This window comes from Suncus etruscus, chromosome 1 (genome assembly GCF_024139225.1).
Source record: "Suncus etruscus isolate mSunEtr1 chromosome 1, mSunEtr1.pri.cur, whole genome shotgun sequence".
Classification (NCBI taxonomy): domain Eukaryota; kingdom Metazoa; phylum Chordata; class Mammalia; order Eulipotyphla; family Soricidae; genus Suncus; species Suncus etruscus.
In genome coordinates this window covers 108,493,761-108,507,536 of record NC_064848.1, presented here as the reverse complement: position 1 = coordinate 108,507,536, position 13,776 = coordinate 108,493,761, and the positions used below count along the sequence as shown (strand labels likewise).

Here is a 13,776-nt window from a genome sequence, read left to right as displayed (position 1 = left end):
ATCACAATTCACAATGCTAATTATTTCTTCCATTGGTATGTCAGTTAAAAGCAAGAAAAGGGAGCTTTGTAAATCAAAAGTTACAGAAGTCAAATTTTAAGTTGAAAACTAAAGCATTTGTTTAATAACTGGCAGATTTATCTGACTTGTGTGTTTTCTTTGTATTTTGATATTAATTCTGATACTTTAACTTTTTTTTAAATCTCTTTCTAGTAACAGAACAAGCCCCTTGGAAATCACTGAAATCGGGCTTAAAAGTGAAAAGAAACGGTGTCACCTTATTACTCTGAACTAGAAAAATGGGCTGTAGTAGAAACTGCGGGCTTATCACTGGTGCTGTTATTGGTGCAGTCTTGGCTGTGTTTGGAGGCATTTTAATGCCAGTGGGAGATATTGTTATCGAGAGTGCAATTAAAAAGGTACACATAGTCTAAAGGACATCTCTTATCAATCTGACATACTCTACTTTCTGTCCTGTTTTGCTTTCAGTAGAGCACTTTGCTTATATTTAATACTACTAAAAATGTTGTGACTCCATAGAAAATGTTACATGTCTAATATATATTATGATTAGCAATATAAATACATGAGAAATTTTAACAAACTTAACTATGAATATCTAAATTGAATACTATATATGCAGTTTTGAATAAATATTTGTTTATACTTTTTCCAAATAGTATGTGAACATGTTTTTGAATGACAAATTAGTATATTGATTATGTGTAAATAATGAAAGTAGTTGCATTTTTGTTAATATTGAGAAAAATAAAATGATAGCAAGATTGTAATTAATATTGATGCAGAAATAATTAGTAAATGTTTTTTGTAAACTGCTGCTTATCATAAAATATATAATGGTTATATAAATAATTTATGAAGCTTTATATCTGTAGCTTCTCTATTTAAAAATATAAAAATTTTATTTCAGCCATATCATGTACAACTGTTATCAGTTTATACACAAGTTGACTACTTTTAATTAAAAATAGAGCCATTGGATAGGCATGCTTACATAGATAACTAAAGTTTATATTGTTATTTCCTTCTCATAAAATTTACATTTACTAATGTTAAAGTTATCTAAATACAGAAGACTGAAACAAGAAGAATCAGATTTGCCCAAGTTCTAAACCAGGAATGGCAAATTAACGTCTTCACAAGTTTTGAGATAGATATTAAAATCATGAGTTGAACTGCCACAAATAAGAAACATTTATTAACAGGGCTATTGTGATCTTAGAGTGTACTGGTTCTATTAACGTCTTCACAAGTTTTGAGATAGATATTAAAATCATGAGTTGAACTGCCACAAATAAGAAACATTTATTAACAGGGCTATTGTGATCTTAGAGTGTACTGGTTCTATTCAATTCTTAATCTGGTGAGGATGTCAAAATAGAGTTGGGGTTAGCCATCACAGAGTATTGTGAAGAATAACAAGAACTAAATCTTAAAATTGATTAGAACAGAGGTGGGAGCAGTGGTGTGGCAGTAGGGCCTTTGCCTTGCATGGGGCTGACCTAGGATGGACCTCAATTCGATCCCTGGCATCCCATATGGTCCCCCCAGCCAGGAGCAATTTCTGAGCGCATAGCCAGGAATAACCCCTGAGCGTTACCAAATGTGCCCCCCCAAAAAAAACATTAATTAGAACCTCCAAATAATACTGAAATTTCTATTTCTACCAAAATATATTTCTCAACTAGTCATTCAATTTTGATATATTTCTCTTATTTGAAATATATAGGAAAAACACTTCACTGAGACATTGATTTCCATGACTAATATAAATTAATATACTTTTGTTACTTATTAATAAAAATCACTATTTGCTGTTGTTTTATTATCTAAAAATGCTAACGACTTTAAAGTTAAAATAAATATCTTACTGTACCATAAATGAGTACATTATGAGTTCAGCAAAATAATTGTACCATTATTATACTATTAAGTAAAAGGTTGACAACATTATAATGCAATAATTTTAGTATGCTAAATTTGATGAATAATAATATAGTCACTTGAATTTTTCTGATTGCCATCAGGTTGAAAAACAGCTTTTAGGGGGCAGAGAGGTGGCACTAGAGGTAAGGCATCTGCCTTGCTGGTGCTAGCCTAGGACAGACTGCGGTTCTATCCCCCAGCACCCCATATATTCCCCCCAAGCCAGGACTGATTTCTGAGAGCATAGCCAAGAGTAACCTGAGTGTCAAAAACAAACAAACAAAAAATCAACAACAACAACAAAACAGCTTTTAACTGTTTATGTACACATTATACAGAGACACACATGCACTGAGTTTCATTTTTACCTTTGAAGTCCTAGTTTCTTAGTATTATTTTATATTTTGATAGATAAAAGTGATACTAATAAAATTTATTTCAATATAATAACAATTATCAATGATAAAACCCATTCTTGACCTATAAACTGTGTTTACCTCTGGATAGTCTGAGAAGGGAAACAGAATTAGCATTACATATCTTTTTTTAAATAAAGTTTTATTGTGGTCAAAGTGAATTAGCTACAAATCTTTCACAGTAATATTTAAGGCACATGGTAACAATGAATGAGGGGCATTCCCACTATCAGTGTAGTCCTCCCTCCAGTTCTGTTTGTAGCATGCACTTCAGATCTCCCTTCTTTGCCCCTGCAATGTTAGTGTAATTGTTCCACAATTGTACAACTTGTTGTAGATTGGTTATTGATTCTGTTGTCGTTGACTTTGGGTTTGAAATTCAACAGTCATTTTTATTTCTTTTAAATGTTTGTATGACTATCTGGTCTTGGTATCATCTATTTTTCCCCTCAAATTATGAGGATGAACAATATGGATTCAGCAGTGTGGTTCTGTTGGAATATAAGAAAAGATAAGGGAAAAGAGAAGAAAAAAAAAGAGCATAACTTATCTTTTTAAAAAGTTTTTTTAAGTAGCAGAGTGACAATAATTACCTAGTTCATAGCAATTTAGATGAGAATAATTCCTGACATAATAATCAGTAACTGAATATTAATTATTTTGTCAATGTTTTGATGTTTATTAGATGTATATGAGATCGTTGATTTCTGATTTGGTATAATATTTATTCTTATTGTAGTAATAGTTAATGGTGAGAAAATGAAAGTTTTGAGAGAGGGATAAATTCACAGGGGTTAAGGTGTTTCCTTTGCATACATTTCAACCTTTTTATTTATCCATTATACTACATATGATTCACAAGCATTGCCAAAAATGACCCTTAAATATGGTTTCAGAAATAACCCTTGAGCACCTAAGATTGTGGTCCCAAAATGTACACACACATTACAATGGAAAAAAAAATTAAAAATTTATTTTGTTTGTTTTAGAGTCACAACCATTGACGCTCTGGGGGTAACTCCTGGCTATGCGCTCAGAAATCACTCCTGGCTTGAGGGACCACATGGGATGCCAGGGGATCAAATTACAGTCCATCCTAGATTAGTGCATGTAAAGCAAATGCCCTACCGCTTGCACCACTCTCCGACCCTCAAAATAAAGAATTTTGAAACAATTCTTTTTATTTTCATTGAGAATGAAAATGAAGTTTATCTATAAATTTTATGATTTATCTAGAAAAAATATATAAAGAGCAATTCAGTTCTAGAATCTATTGCTGCAATATGTAATATGGAAAATGAATATATTTAAAGAGATACATCTTTCAAAGTAGTCCAAGACTTCAAGGTGGCAAAAGATAGAACTGGCATTGAGTTTTAAAGTTAAAAATTTTAAATTCAAAGTAGTCTGCAAATAGTTGCTAATAGAGTGATGTATGAAAAATATAGTAGAATTATAACTAAATATGTTGAATAGAAAAAAAAATAGAGGATGCCCTCAAACAGGGACTAAGAGAGACGATTAGATAAGAAACATAGGGTGACATTGAAGAAGCTTTGAACAACAAGCATAACAACTAATTGATGATATGATAGACAATGTAATTAGTCTGTCTCCCAGGAGATAGAAAACATAACAAAACCTGCTTTAAATTTGATACAATCTGCTAGCTAGCATTTACTATGGAGTTTAATAACTATAGATTAGTTTACATTTACAATGTTTATTATACAATAATATTTTACATTACAAAAATCACAAGATCTTTTGAGGGAGATTTTGAGGGAGATTTGGTGGACCACTTCTAGCACTACCAGTTGTGGTCAGGGCTGACTCCTGGCTCTGTATTCAGGGAATAATCCTGGCAGTATTCGGGGAACTATATGATACAGATTCTGAGAATTAAACCAGGGTTGACTCTATGCAAGAAAAGCGACTTACCTGACTGTAATATCTCTATTTTTCAAACCTAGGCAATCTGAACACAAAGGCAATCTAATATGCAATCTTATATTCAATGCTTATATCTAAAAGTTATACAAAAACATAGAGAGCAAAATAAAAAATAGTAAAAAATATATGGGACAGAGTTAATTTCGGGGAGCTCTTAAGAGTCCTATAAGAGGGGCCGGAGAAATAGCATGGAGGTAAAGCATTTGCCTTGCATGCAGAAGGTCAGTGGTTCAAATCCCAGCATCCCATATGGTCCCCTGAGCCTGCCAGGAACAATTTCTGAGTGCAGAGCTAGTGGTAACCCCTGAGTGCTTCTGGGTGTGACCCAAAAACCCAAAAAAAAAAAAGTCCTATAAGAAAATCCATACACTATATAATACAATATTCTGGTATAATATGATTAAACATATAGCAACCATAGGGTGATGTAATATACAACAACAGTAATAATAATATATTACCTACATTCTTGTCATATGACTATTTTAAGATGTAAACACTATGAATAAAGCAATGAGGCAGTCTGGGGAAAATGATACAATTTTGCTGAAGAGTAGACAATATTTATAACATTATATAAATGTATATATTATATATGTATATATTGGGTTTGAGTTCATATTCAGTGGTGCTCAGGTCTTCTGTCTTTGTACTCAGGTATTACTACTGGTGGGTTCTGGGGATTAGATAAAATGTCAGGAACTGAACTCATGTTGGCTGCATCCAATATAAAAATGCCTTACCTGCTGTATATCTCTATGGTTCTCTGTGTATAATATTTGCCTAATAATATATGGTTATAGATGTTTTATGTTATTTATTTATTTATTTTTGTTTTTGGGCCACACCTGGTAATGCTCAGGTGTTACTCCTGGCAATGTGCTCAGAAGTTGCTCCTGGCTTGGGAGACCATATGGGATGCCGGGGGATCGAACCATGGTCCGTCCAAGATTAGCACAGGCAAGGCAGGCACCTTACCTCTAGCGCCACCGCCCGGCCCATGTTTTTATGTTATAGCATGATTAAGTGTTACTCTTTGTAACAATCCATGAGGATAAATACTAGAACTATATTAAACTTGTTTTGATATTTAAAAAAACAATTTGTATACATTGGTTTCAATCTACCACTAAAGGAACTGAGGTATAAAGAAATTTAATAGCCTGCCAAGTTTATATTGTTAGCACATGGCCAAACCCTGTAGTCAAGTTGAAGTTCTAATTTCACTGCTTACTACTTAACTTTCATGCATTTGATAGAAGATATCACTATACATGGATACGGTAAAAGGGAAACTCTCAAAACAGGTTCATAATTATAATAAGAGAGGCAGTCACATAGATGAGTACTGTCCATCGTTAATGGCAAAAACTTATAGGAACATTAGACATTCCAAGAAGATATTAATTTCTTAAACATCTTTAATAGATTTGAACTGTTTCTGGGGGACAGGGATTGAATTATTCTTGCTAGCTCAAGTAGTGCATGAACTGAAGATTACTTAATACTTTACTGGCCTTAATCCTCTCTGGCCCACAGAATTTTACTTCGGCTTTTAACGTAACTGAAAGCCAAGCTACTTGAATGTCATCAAGTTGGAACACAATCATTACCTGGTATACAAATCAATCAAGTTAATTTCTTTTTGTACATAAAATTATTTACATTTAAAGATTTACAAAGTAGAAACAAGTTTGTCCAGATCAGGGCCGGCGAGGTGGCGCTAGAGGTAAGGTGTCTGCCTTGCAAGCGCTAGCCAAGGAAGGACTGTGGTTCGATCCCTGGGAGAGGTAAGGTGTCTGCCTTGCAAGCGCTAGCCAAGGAAGGACTGTGGTTCGATCCCTGGGCGTCCCATATGGTCCCCCCAAGCCAGGGGCAATTTCTGAGCGCTTAGCCAGGAGTAACCCCTGAGCATCAAACGGATGTGGCCCGAAAAACCAAAAAAATAAATAAATAAATAAAAAAGATTGTCCAGATCCAATCTTAAGTTCATAAAACTCATGAATAATTTATGAACACATAACATTATTTATTTGTTCCCTTTAAAATTAGAGAAATTTGGGGCAGAATCACAGAGTATTGTTAAAGATGCAATACTTGTTTAAATTCCTGGTACCACATGTGGTACCTTAACACTATTAGGACTCATATAGAATTTATCTATATGACACATGTGTACTCCCAAAATAGATGAGATTATATGATCTAATACACTTTCTAATTCAGTTTATTAATCTTATTTTGGTATTTCAACTCCAAAATTTAAAAAATTATCTTTAGATCAACAGATAAAGCCAGTTATTTAAGGCGTGGCAGTTATGATTTTTGATATTAAATGCATATGTACTAGACCTAAGAAGTGTATCTGCTTGGCCAAGATCATTAAGTTATAGTCCCTTTTCCATTCACTAATTATTACTGAGTTCCTTAAGTTGAAAACTAAAACTGCATTGGCTTGTACAAAAATGTTTACATGGCATTAGTAATTAATTATGAGAATAGTATTTTTATGTGCATGTTCAGATATAACGTATACATATATGTACTGATATGTGACTTCATCTCACAAAATCTTTTGAAATTTGTAAACTCTTTGGCTTTACCTTCAATATACCATTCATCTGTAATACCTTTATCAAACAACTTTAAATTTAGAAGAATAGACAATAGTACTTTAACTATATGAGATTTTTTTTCTTAAAAATTAGTCAGTGTAGGGGCCGGCGTGGTGGCGCTAAAGGTAAGGTGTCTGCCTTGCTAGCGCTAGCCTAGGACGGACCGGACCCGGGTTCGGTCCCCCGGGGTCCCATATGGTCCCCCAAGCCAGGAACGACTTCTGAGCGCATAGCCAGGAGTAACCCCTGAGCATTACCGGGTGTGGCCCAAAAACAAAAACAAAAACAAACAAAAAAATTAGTCAGTGTAGCAATGAGATTTTATTTATTTCTTTGCTTGCTTATTTGTTTGTTTTTGAATCAGACCTGATTGTGCTCAGGGCTTTTTCCTGCCTCTGAGCTCTGGGAATGAGGGATTACATGAGGTATCAAGGACTGAAACTTGGTTGGTCGCTTGCAAGGCATGAACCCTACCTTTTACACTATGTAACAGGTTCAGTCCTGCACAAAGACTTTTTAGAAGAAAATGAAACGTTTACAGAAAATAATAGCTTACAGAAAGTATTCATTATCATCACTTAAACGGGTCCTAAAATTTCCAGTATAACTAGAATGCAATAGCACAGACTTGTAATGACATTTTTATTTCTTGCATTGTTCTCATTCAAAGATTCTTATTCTTTATGACTATGTAAAAAGTAAAATATCTTAAAGATATGAAACATGATTTAACTTCTACCATGTGCAGAGGATGTCAGGGGAAAAATAGCACTAAAGGAATGTTCACTGTAAAGTGTGTCTATTTTTGTTGATATGTACTTAGTATTTTACATGTAGTCTCTTTAAAAGTGTTAAACTGGGGCCTGAGCAGTAGCGGAGACTGACCCAGGACGGACCGTGATTCGATCCCCCTGCTTCCCATATGGTCCCCCAACCAGGAGCGATTTCTGAGCGCATAGCCAGGAGTAATTCCTGAGGCCACCCTGTGTGGCTCAAAAACAAACAAAACAACCCGATGTGGCTCAAAAACAAACACCTATAAAAGTCTTAAACTAAAAGTTATTACTATGTTAATGTAAAAGTTCTATGTTGCAAGTTCGTGTCAAAGTAGCAAAACTTTTCATGTATAAAAATTTGAAATTGATACTGTTGCTAATAAATATAAGGTTTTAAACTCCCCAAATGCCCATATTTGATATAAGGAAATAACTCATTTGTTTTCTTTTTTATAGGAAGTTGTCCTTGAAGAAGGTACAGTTGCTTATAAAAATTGGATTAAAGCTGATATACCAGTTTACAGACAGATTTGGATTTTTGATGTGCAAAATCCAGAAGAAGTGGCAGTTAATAGCAGCAATATAAAGCTTAAGCAAAAAGGTCCTTACACTTACAGGTGAGCAAATTTCTCTAAGTGTTCCTTTATCCATAACTCCAATATTTCTGAAAAGATTTCACTTGCCAAATGCCATTGAGTTAAACTGTAAATTATTGCTTTTTTTTTGTTTGTTTTGTTTTGTTTTGGGGTAACACCCAGCAGTGCTCAGGGTTACTCCTGGCTCTATGGTCAGAAATCGCTCCTGGCAGACTTGGGGGACCATATGGGAAGCTGGGATTCAAAACACCTTCCTTCTACATGCAAGTCAAACACCCTACCTCCATATTATCTCTCCAGCCCCGATTGTTTTCTTTTTATTAGTCTACATTACATTTGTTTGAGATTCTAGAGGGAGAGGGAAGGAATTATTTTTTATTTCTGCCTATATAGAAAAAAAGGAGCTAATTATTACAAAAAATATAGATTTCAGTATAGATTTAGGCAAACATCATATGGCTAAAAGTATAAAATTGTAAGAATTGGGATCTTAATTATGTAAATTCTACCCTACACCTTCTCTTTTAAGAGTTTATAACTATATCAAACATTGTCGTATACAACATAACTTTTATTGATTATTTAGCTTGACAGAAGTACAGACAAAAAATCATGGGGAAATTTTTAAAATTTTCTTTTATTGACCTTATTAATATAAACTTTACAAAATCTGTAAATAGCTCTTTTTTCCAAAGAAGCTATCAAGTGGTTGTGTTCACCTATTAAAGGTATATTCTAAACATTAGCTTGATTTGCAAGGGATTTTTCTCTTAGTGAGCGCCATCTACTGGTGCATTATTGTAAATATTATTAAATAATGTTTTAATAATCTGAATATATTCATTCATTTTGTTATTTTCAGTTAATTATAATATACATAAGTGCTTGTAAAATTTTAGACACTTTAATTTTATACTTATATCTAGTCTAATTTTAAAAGCCAACTTCTGAGATAATAGTATTTTATTACTAATATATTTTAATGCTGTATATATATATATATTTTTTTTTTTTGGTTTTTCGGGCCACACCCGTTAGATGCTCAGGGGTTACTCCTGGCTACGCGCTCAGAAATTGCCCCTGGCTTGGGGGGACCATATGGGACGCCGGGGGATCGAACCGTGGTCCTTTCCTTGGCTAGCGCTTGCAAGGCATACACCTTACCTCTAGCGCCACCTCGCCGGCCCCTAATGCTGTTATATTTTTATATATTTACAATTGTGACAAGCATATAAATATCTAAACTTTATAAAAATATAAACATAAAATATCTCTTAAAATTGCAGTTTTTAAAAAAGCATGAGTCATTTACTAATTGATTCATTCAAAAATATTTATTAGGCAATCACCATGAGTAAGATAAACAAGAATTTGCATTTTTTGCTATATTGAGCTATGTGGATTTTTTACTTTTGACTACATGGCTTTCAATATACTCTATTCTATTTCTTCAATATATTTCCAGATATAATAGTATAATGAGTAATTTATTTTCTGTACTTTTTTATTAATGAATTTAAAAATACTCAGTGAAGTTTTTGTATTTGCAAAATAAATTTTTCCATAATCACCATTTTCCACAGACCTGTAAAAAGTGGATGCTTTTCAACCAAGGACATTAGAACCAGGTCTAGTAGGTCTAGTTAGTATTCAATATATGGAGGAATATTTAGTATATATATGAATATGGAATTTTCAATATATGAAGAAATTGGAAGGAGAAATTGGTTTAAACATAAAAATTATAACAATTTATCTTTTAAGAACTAATATAAACATTGGTAAACATGGAAAAATTTGCACTGGAACAATTTGTTATACAGCATGTGTGGTGCTTCAATCAATGGCATCCCATATGATCCCCCAAATCCCACCAGGATTGATCTTGAAAACAGAACTAGGAGTAAATTCTAAGCACTACTTGTGTGACTCAAAAGCAAAAACAAACAAAAAGTGTGGAAAAGAGAACACTAGATAAACTGTACACTATAGTTTTATTTCTAATATTAGATGCTTTCTTTAAACATTTTCTGTTTCCTCCTTACTCCAGACTCATCATTTGAATATGGTATCTCTTCTACTTCTGATCTTACTCCATTGACTTTATTTAACACCATTCTCCTCATACTCTATAATCCAACAAAATTTGATGATAAAATTATTTTCTTGTTAGAAGGCCACACCAGCACAGAAATGGGGGATCATTCCAAAAGGGGCTCAGAAGTTCAAACAGTGCCACAAATTAGACCTAGCCTTCTTACATACAAAGTACACATTCGACTCTTTGTTCTCTCTTTCAGGCCCAGCCCTGTAGTTTTATGAACGTGCCCTTTTGTTATTTTAATATAAAAGACAGTACACATGTGTTGGTAGAGGCATGGAGAGGCCTTTCTCGGCTCAGCCAGGCCCTTGCAGTCCCTATGGCATGGAGAGTCTGGAGGTTACAGGGTCACCATGAAGAAATTCACAAGCAGTCAGATGAATACCCAGGATTCAGTCAGCTTTATTTCAGATCCTAACCACCATGAACAATTCTTCACACATTATCTATGCTAAGTCCTTCCCAAGTAGCCAGCCACGTCGCTGCTCCTTCTCTGGCTCTCTCTGCCTCTGTCTCCCTTTCAGTTCCTCTCCAGACTTTCTTGCTGACTGACTCCCTTTACTGACTCTAACTCTTATTCTTATCCCCACTCTCCCCACAGGCAGACTCCTCTACCAGCCCATTTCAGGTGTGGGCAGTTCTGATCATTCAGGTGGGATAAACAAGAAGTTGGTGGAGGGGATGCTCATACCCCTTAAGTTTTCTTCTTATATAAATTATTTTCTTACCTAACTGAATTAAATATCATCTGTTCTTTAGTTCATTTATGCAGAATTATTGACAAATGAGTCTTGATTCTCACCTTATCATGAGCATCCACACAGAAATTTTAATCTAGTTTAGATTTTCACATGAACTTTTTTAACTCTCATAACAAAACATCTCACTGCTTCTTTTTAATTTAATCTCTTATTGAAAAATAAAAGTCCTCTAATTAATTTGCTAAAATCTAGCATTGATTTATTTATCATTCAACTCCATTATATTTGCAAAATTTCAAGCATATTCTATGTACTTGAAAAATTTGTTATGTAAATGAATAGTATTTTAGCATAACATTTATGTAGGACAATAGTTATGGTTTTGTTTCTTTCTATTTTTTCAGAGTTCGTTATTTAGCCAAGGAGAATATAACGCATGATCATGAAAACAACACAGTTTCCTTTATAGAGCCTAATGGTGCCATCTTTGTGCCTTCACTATCAGCTGGAACGGAGAATGATACAGTAACTGTTCTCAATATGGCAGTTGTAGTGAGTAAATGAACTAAAATTTTTATTTTGGAATGCTTTAGCACCCACAACAACCTATTTCATGTGTGATAAATGTCTTTTAATTTCATATATATGTGCATATATCTATCAAAGGAATAAGAACACCGCTTAAAATACATCTTTTTGAGAGGGCAATCTAATGCTAAGGGATTTACTCCTGTCTCTGAACTTAGAAAATTACTCTGGTTGTTGTGGGACTATTGTGATTCTGGGTTTCAAACCACTGTCAGCTGTATGCAAGGCACTCGACCTTCTATACCTGGGGTCCTCAAACTGCAGCCTGTGGTCCACATATGGTTCACCAAGAACATTTATCCATCCTGCTAAATGTTTTTGCAGCAGCTGCCTGTCCTGCTTAGCAGTCAGCTGACCCCAGAGCAGAAGTGCACATATGTGGGATCGGCACCGCACTCGCAAACTTTCCTCCTACCTTCTGTCTTTTGACTTCTCTCTGTTTCGGGTAGGGATTCTCAACTTATGACTTGTGAGTCTCTACTGTTCATAGTTTTTTTTTTTTTTTTTTTTTTTTTTTTTTAACTATAATCTGGCCTTTCAGCGGTCTGATGGACAGAGAACCAGCCCCATGTTTTTGTTTGTTTGTTTTTGGGGGGAACACACCTAGTGGCGCTCAGGGGTTACTCCTGAGCTATCACTGTTACACTGTGCTATCACTCCGGCCCTTCGGCATGTTTAAAAAGTTTAAGGACCCCATGTCTTACACTATCACTCTGGCCCCAAAACACATCATTTAAAAAATTTAAGAGTTATAGTTGTGTATGGAGCCTTAGTTCAATATCTGGCACTACATAGACCCCTAAACATGGTGAATGAAACTGGACGACCCCATTAACCACCAGAATAACTCAATTGATCCCAGCAGCACAGAAAGCAAATACCACATCCTATTGCCCTCTAATTGTGCTGCTGTTTGTTGACTTAGAATCACCAGAAGGAGAAAATTACCTTATTCTACTGAAATTATTGTAGTTAGAAACTATTTTTCACATAATAATTATCCATTTCCATATACATAAATAGCATTCAGTACTTTGTAACCAAAGAAAGTCGGAACAGGAGCTTAGAACTAAACAGGTGCTTAATATATGGAAGGATTGGGAAGAAAAATTGTTCTAATGACTCTTAAATATGAGTTACATTTTATTTGTTATTAATTATAATATGAGAGTGCTGGAGCAATAGTAAACCAGGTAGGGTATCTGCTTTGCACACATAGACCTTCCTGGGTTTCATCCCTGAGTCTCTGAGCATTGCTGGGTGTAGTCCCAAAATAAAAGCAATTATTATTATATAAGAAATAATAGTTCACAAAACATAGAAAATAAATTAGGAGTAAACTTGATTTTCTCGCCTCTTTTTAATTACACATTAAATTTTAGCATGCTTTTGGTTGTAATTTTAATATGTACTTCATTTTTTAATAAATATAAAGTTAGTATATACTCTATTATATACTAAAAGTGTGATACTTAAGCTGTTGTCATGAAGAATCTGAGTTGTTATCTCTCATTTTTATAGGCTGCACCTCAACTCTATCCAAGTGCATTTGTTCAGTCGGTACTTAATTCACTTATCAAAAAGTCAAAATCTTCTATGTTCCAAAGGAGAACTGTGAAAGAGCTGTTGTGGGGTTACAAGGATCCATTCCTCAGTTTGGTTCCATATCCTATTGATGCCACAGTTGGTTTGTTTTACCCTGTAAGTATTAAATTAAATGATAAATTTATAATTCTTTTATCAAATAAAGATTATAACACTGGTGATTCATAATGTCTTAATTTGTATATTTTAAACATATTTCTAATCTGAAATTATGTATTTAATTATTTATATACCCGGTCAAAATAGCCTCAGGTATTCATACTGAAAATATTTACTTATTTAATATAAGAGTTCTCTCCTAATTGGACATAAGTTCTATTCTAATTTATACATAACTAAATTGAAGGTTAGTAGTGTTAGGATTAAAAAGAAAGTACAGTAAATAAGGAACTTACCTTATACAGGGATGACATTCCCAGCATTCCATATGGTCGCCTAAGGCCTAGTAGGAGTGACCCCTTGATACAGAGGCTGGGTA

The 13,776-nt window shown here is 34.1% G+C and overlaps 1 protein-coding gene across 1 annotated transcript in view; it reads left to right on the top strand.

Moving 5' to 3' along the window:
• Nucleotides 1–217: 217 nt before the first annotated feature.
• Nucleotides 218–13,776, top strand: part of LOC126022459 (platelet glycoprotein 4-like) — a 30,473-nt gene continuing 16,914 nt past the window's right edge. The window contains exons 1-4 of the mRNA XM_049783365.1: nt 218–419; nt 8,164–8,324; nt 11,510–11,657; nt 13,215–13,394. Of these exons, the coding sequence (XP_049639322.1) occupies nt 300–419; nt 8,164–8,324; nt 11,510–11,657; nt 13,215–13,394 (609 nt within the window). The 5' untranslated portion in view covers nt 218–299. The remainder of the gene's footprint in view (nt 420–8,163; nt 8,325–11,509; nt 11,658–13,214; nt 13,395–13,776) is intronic.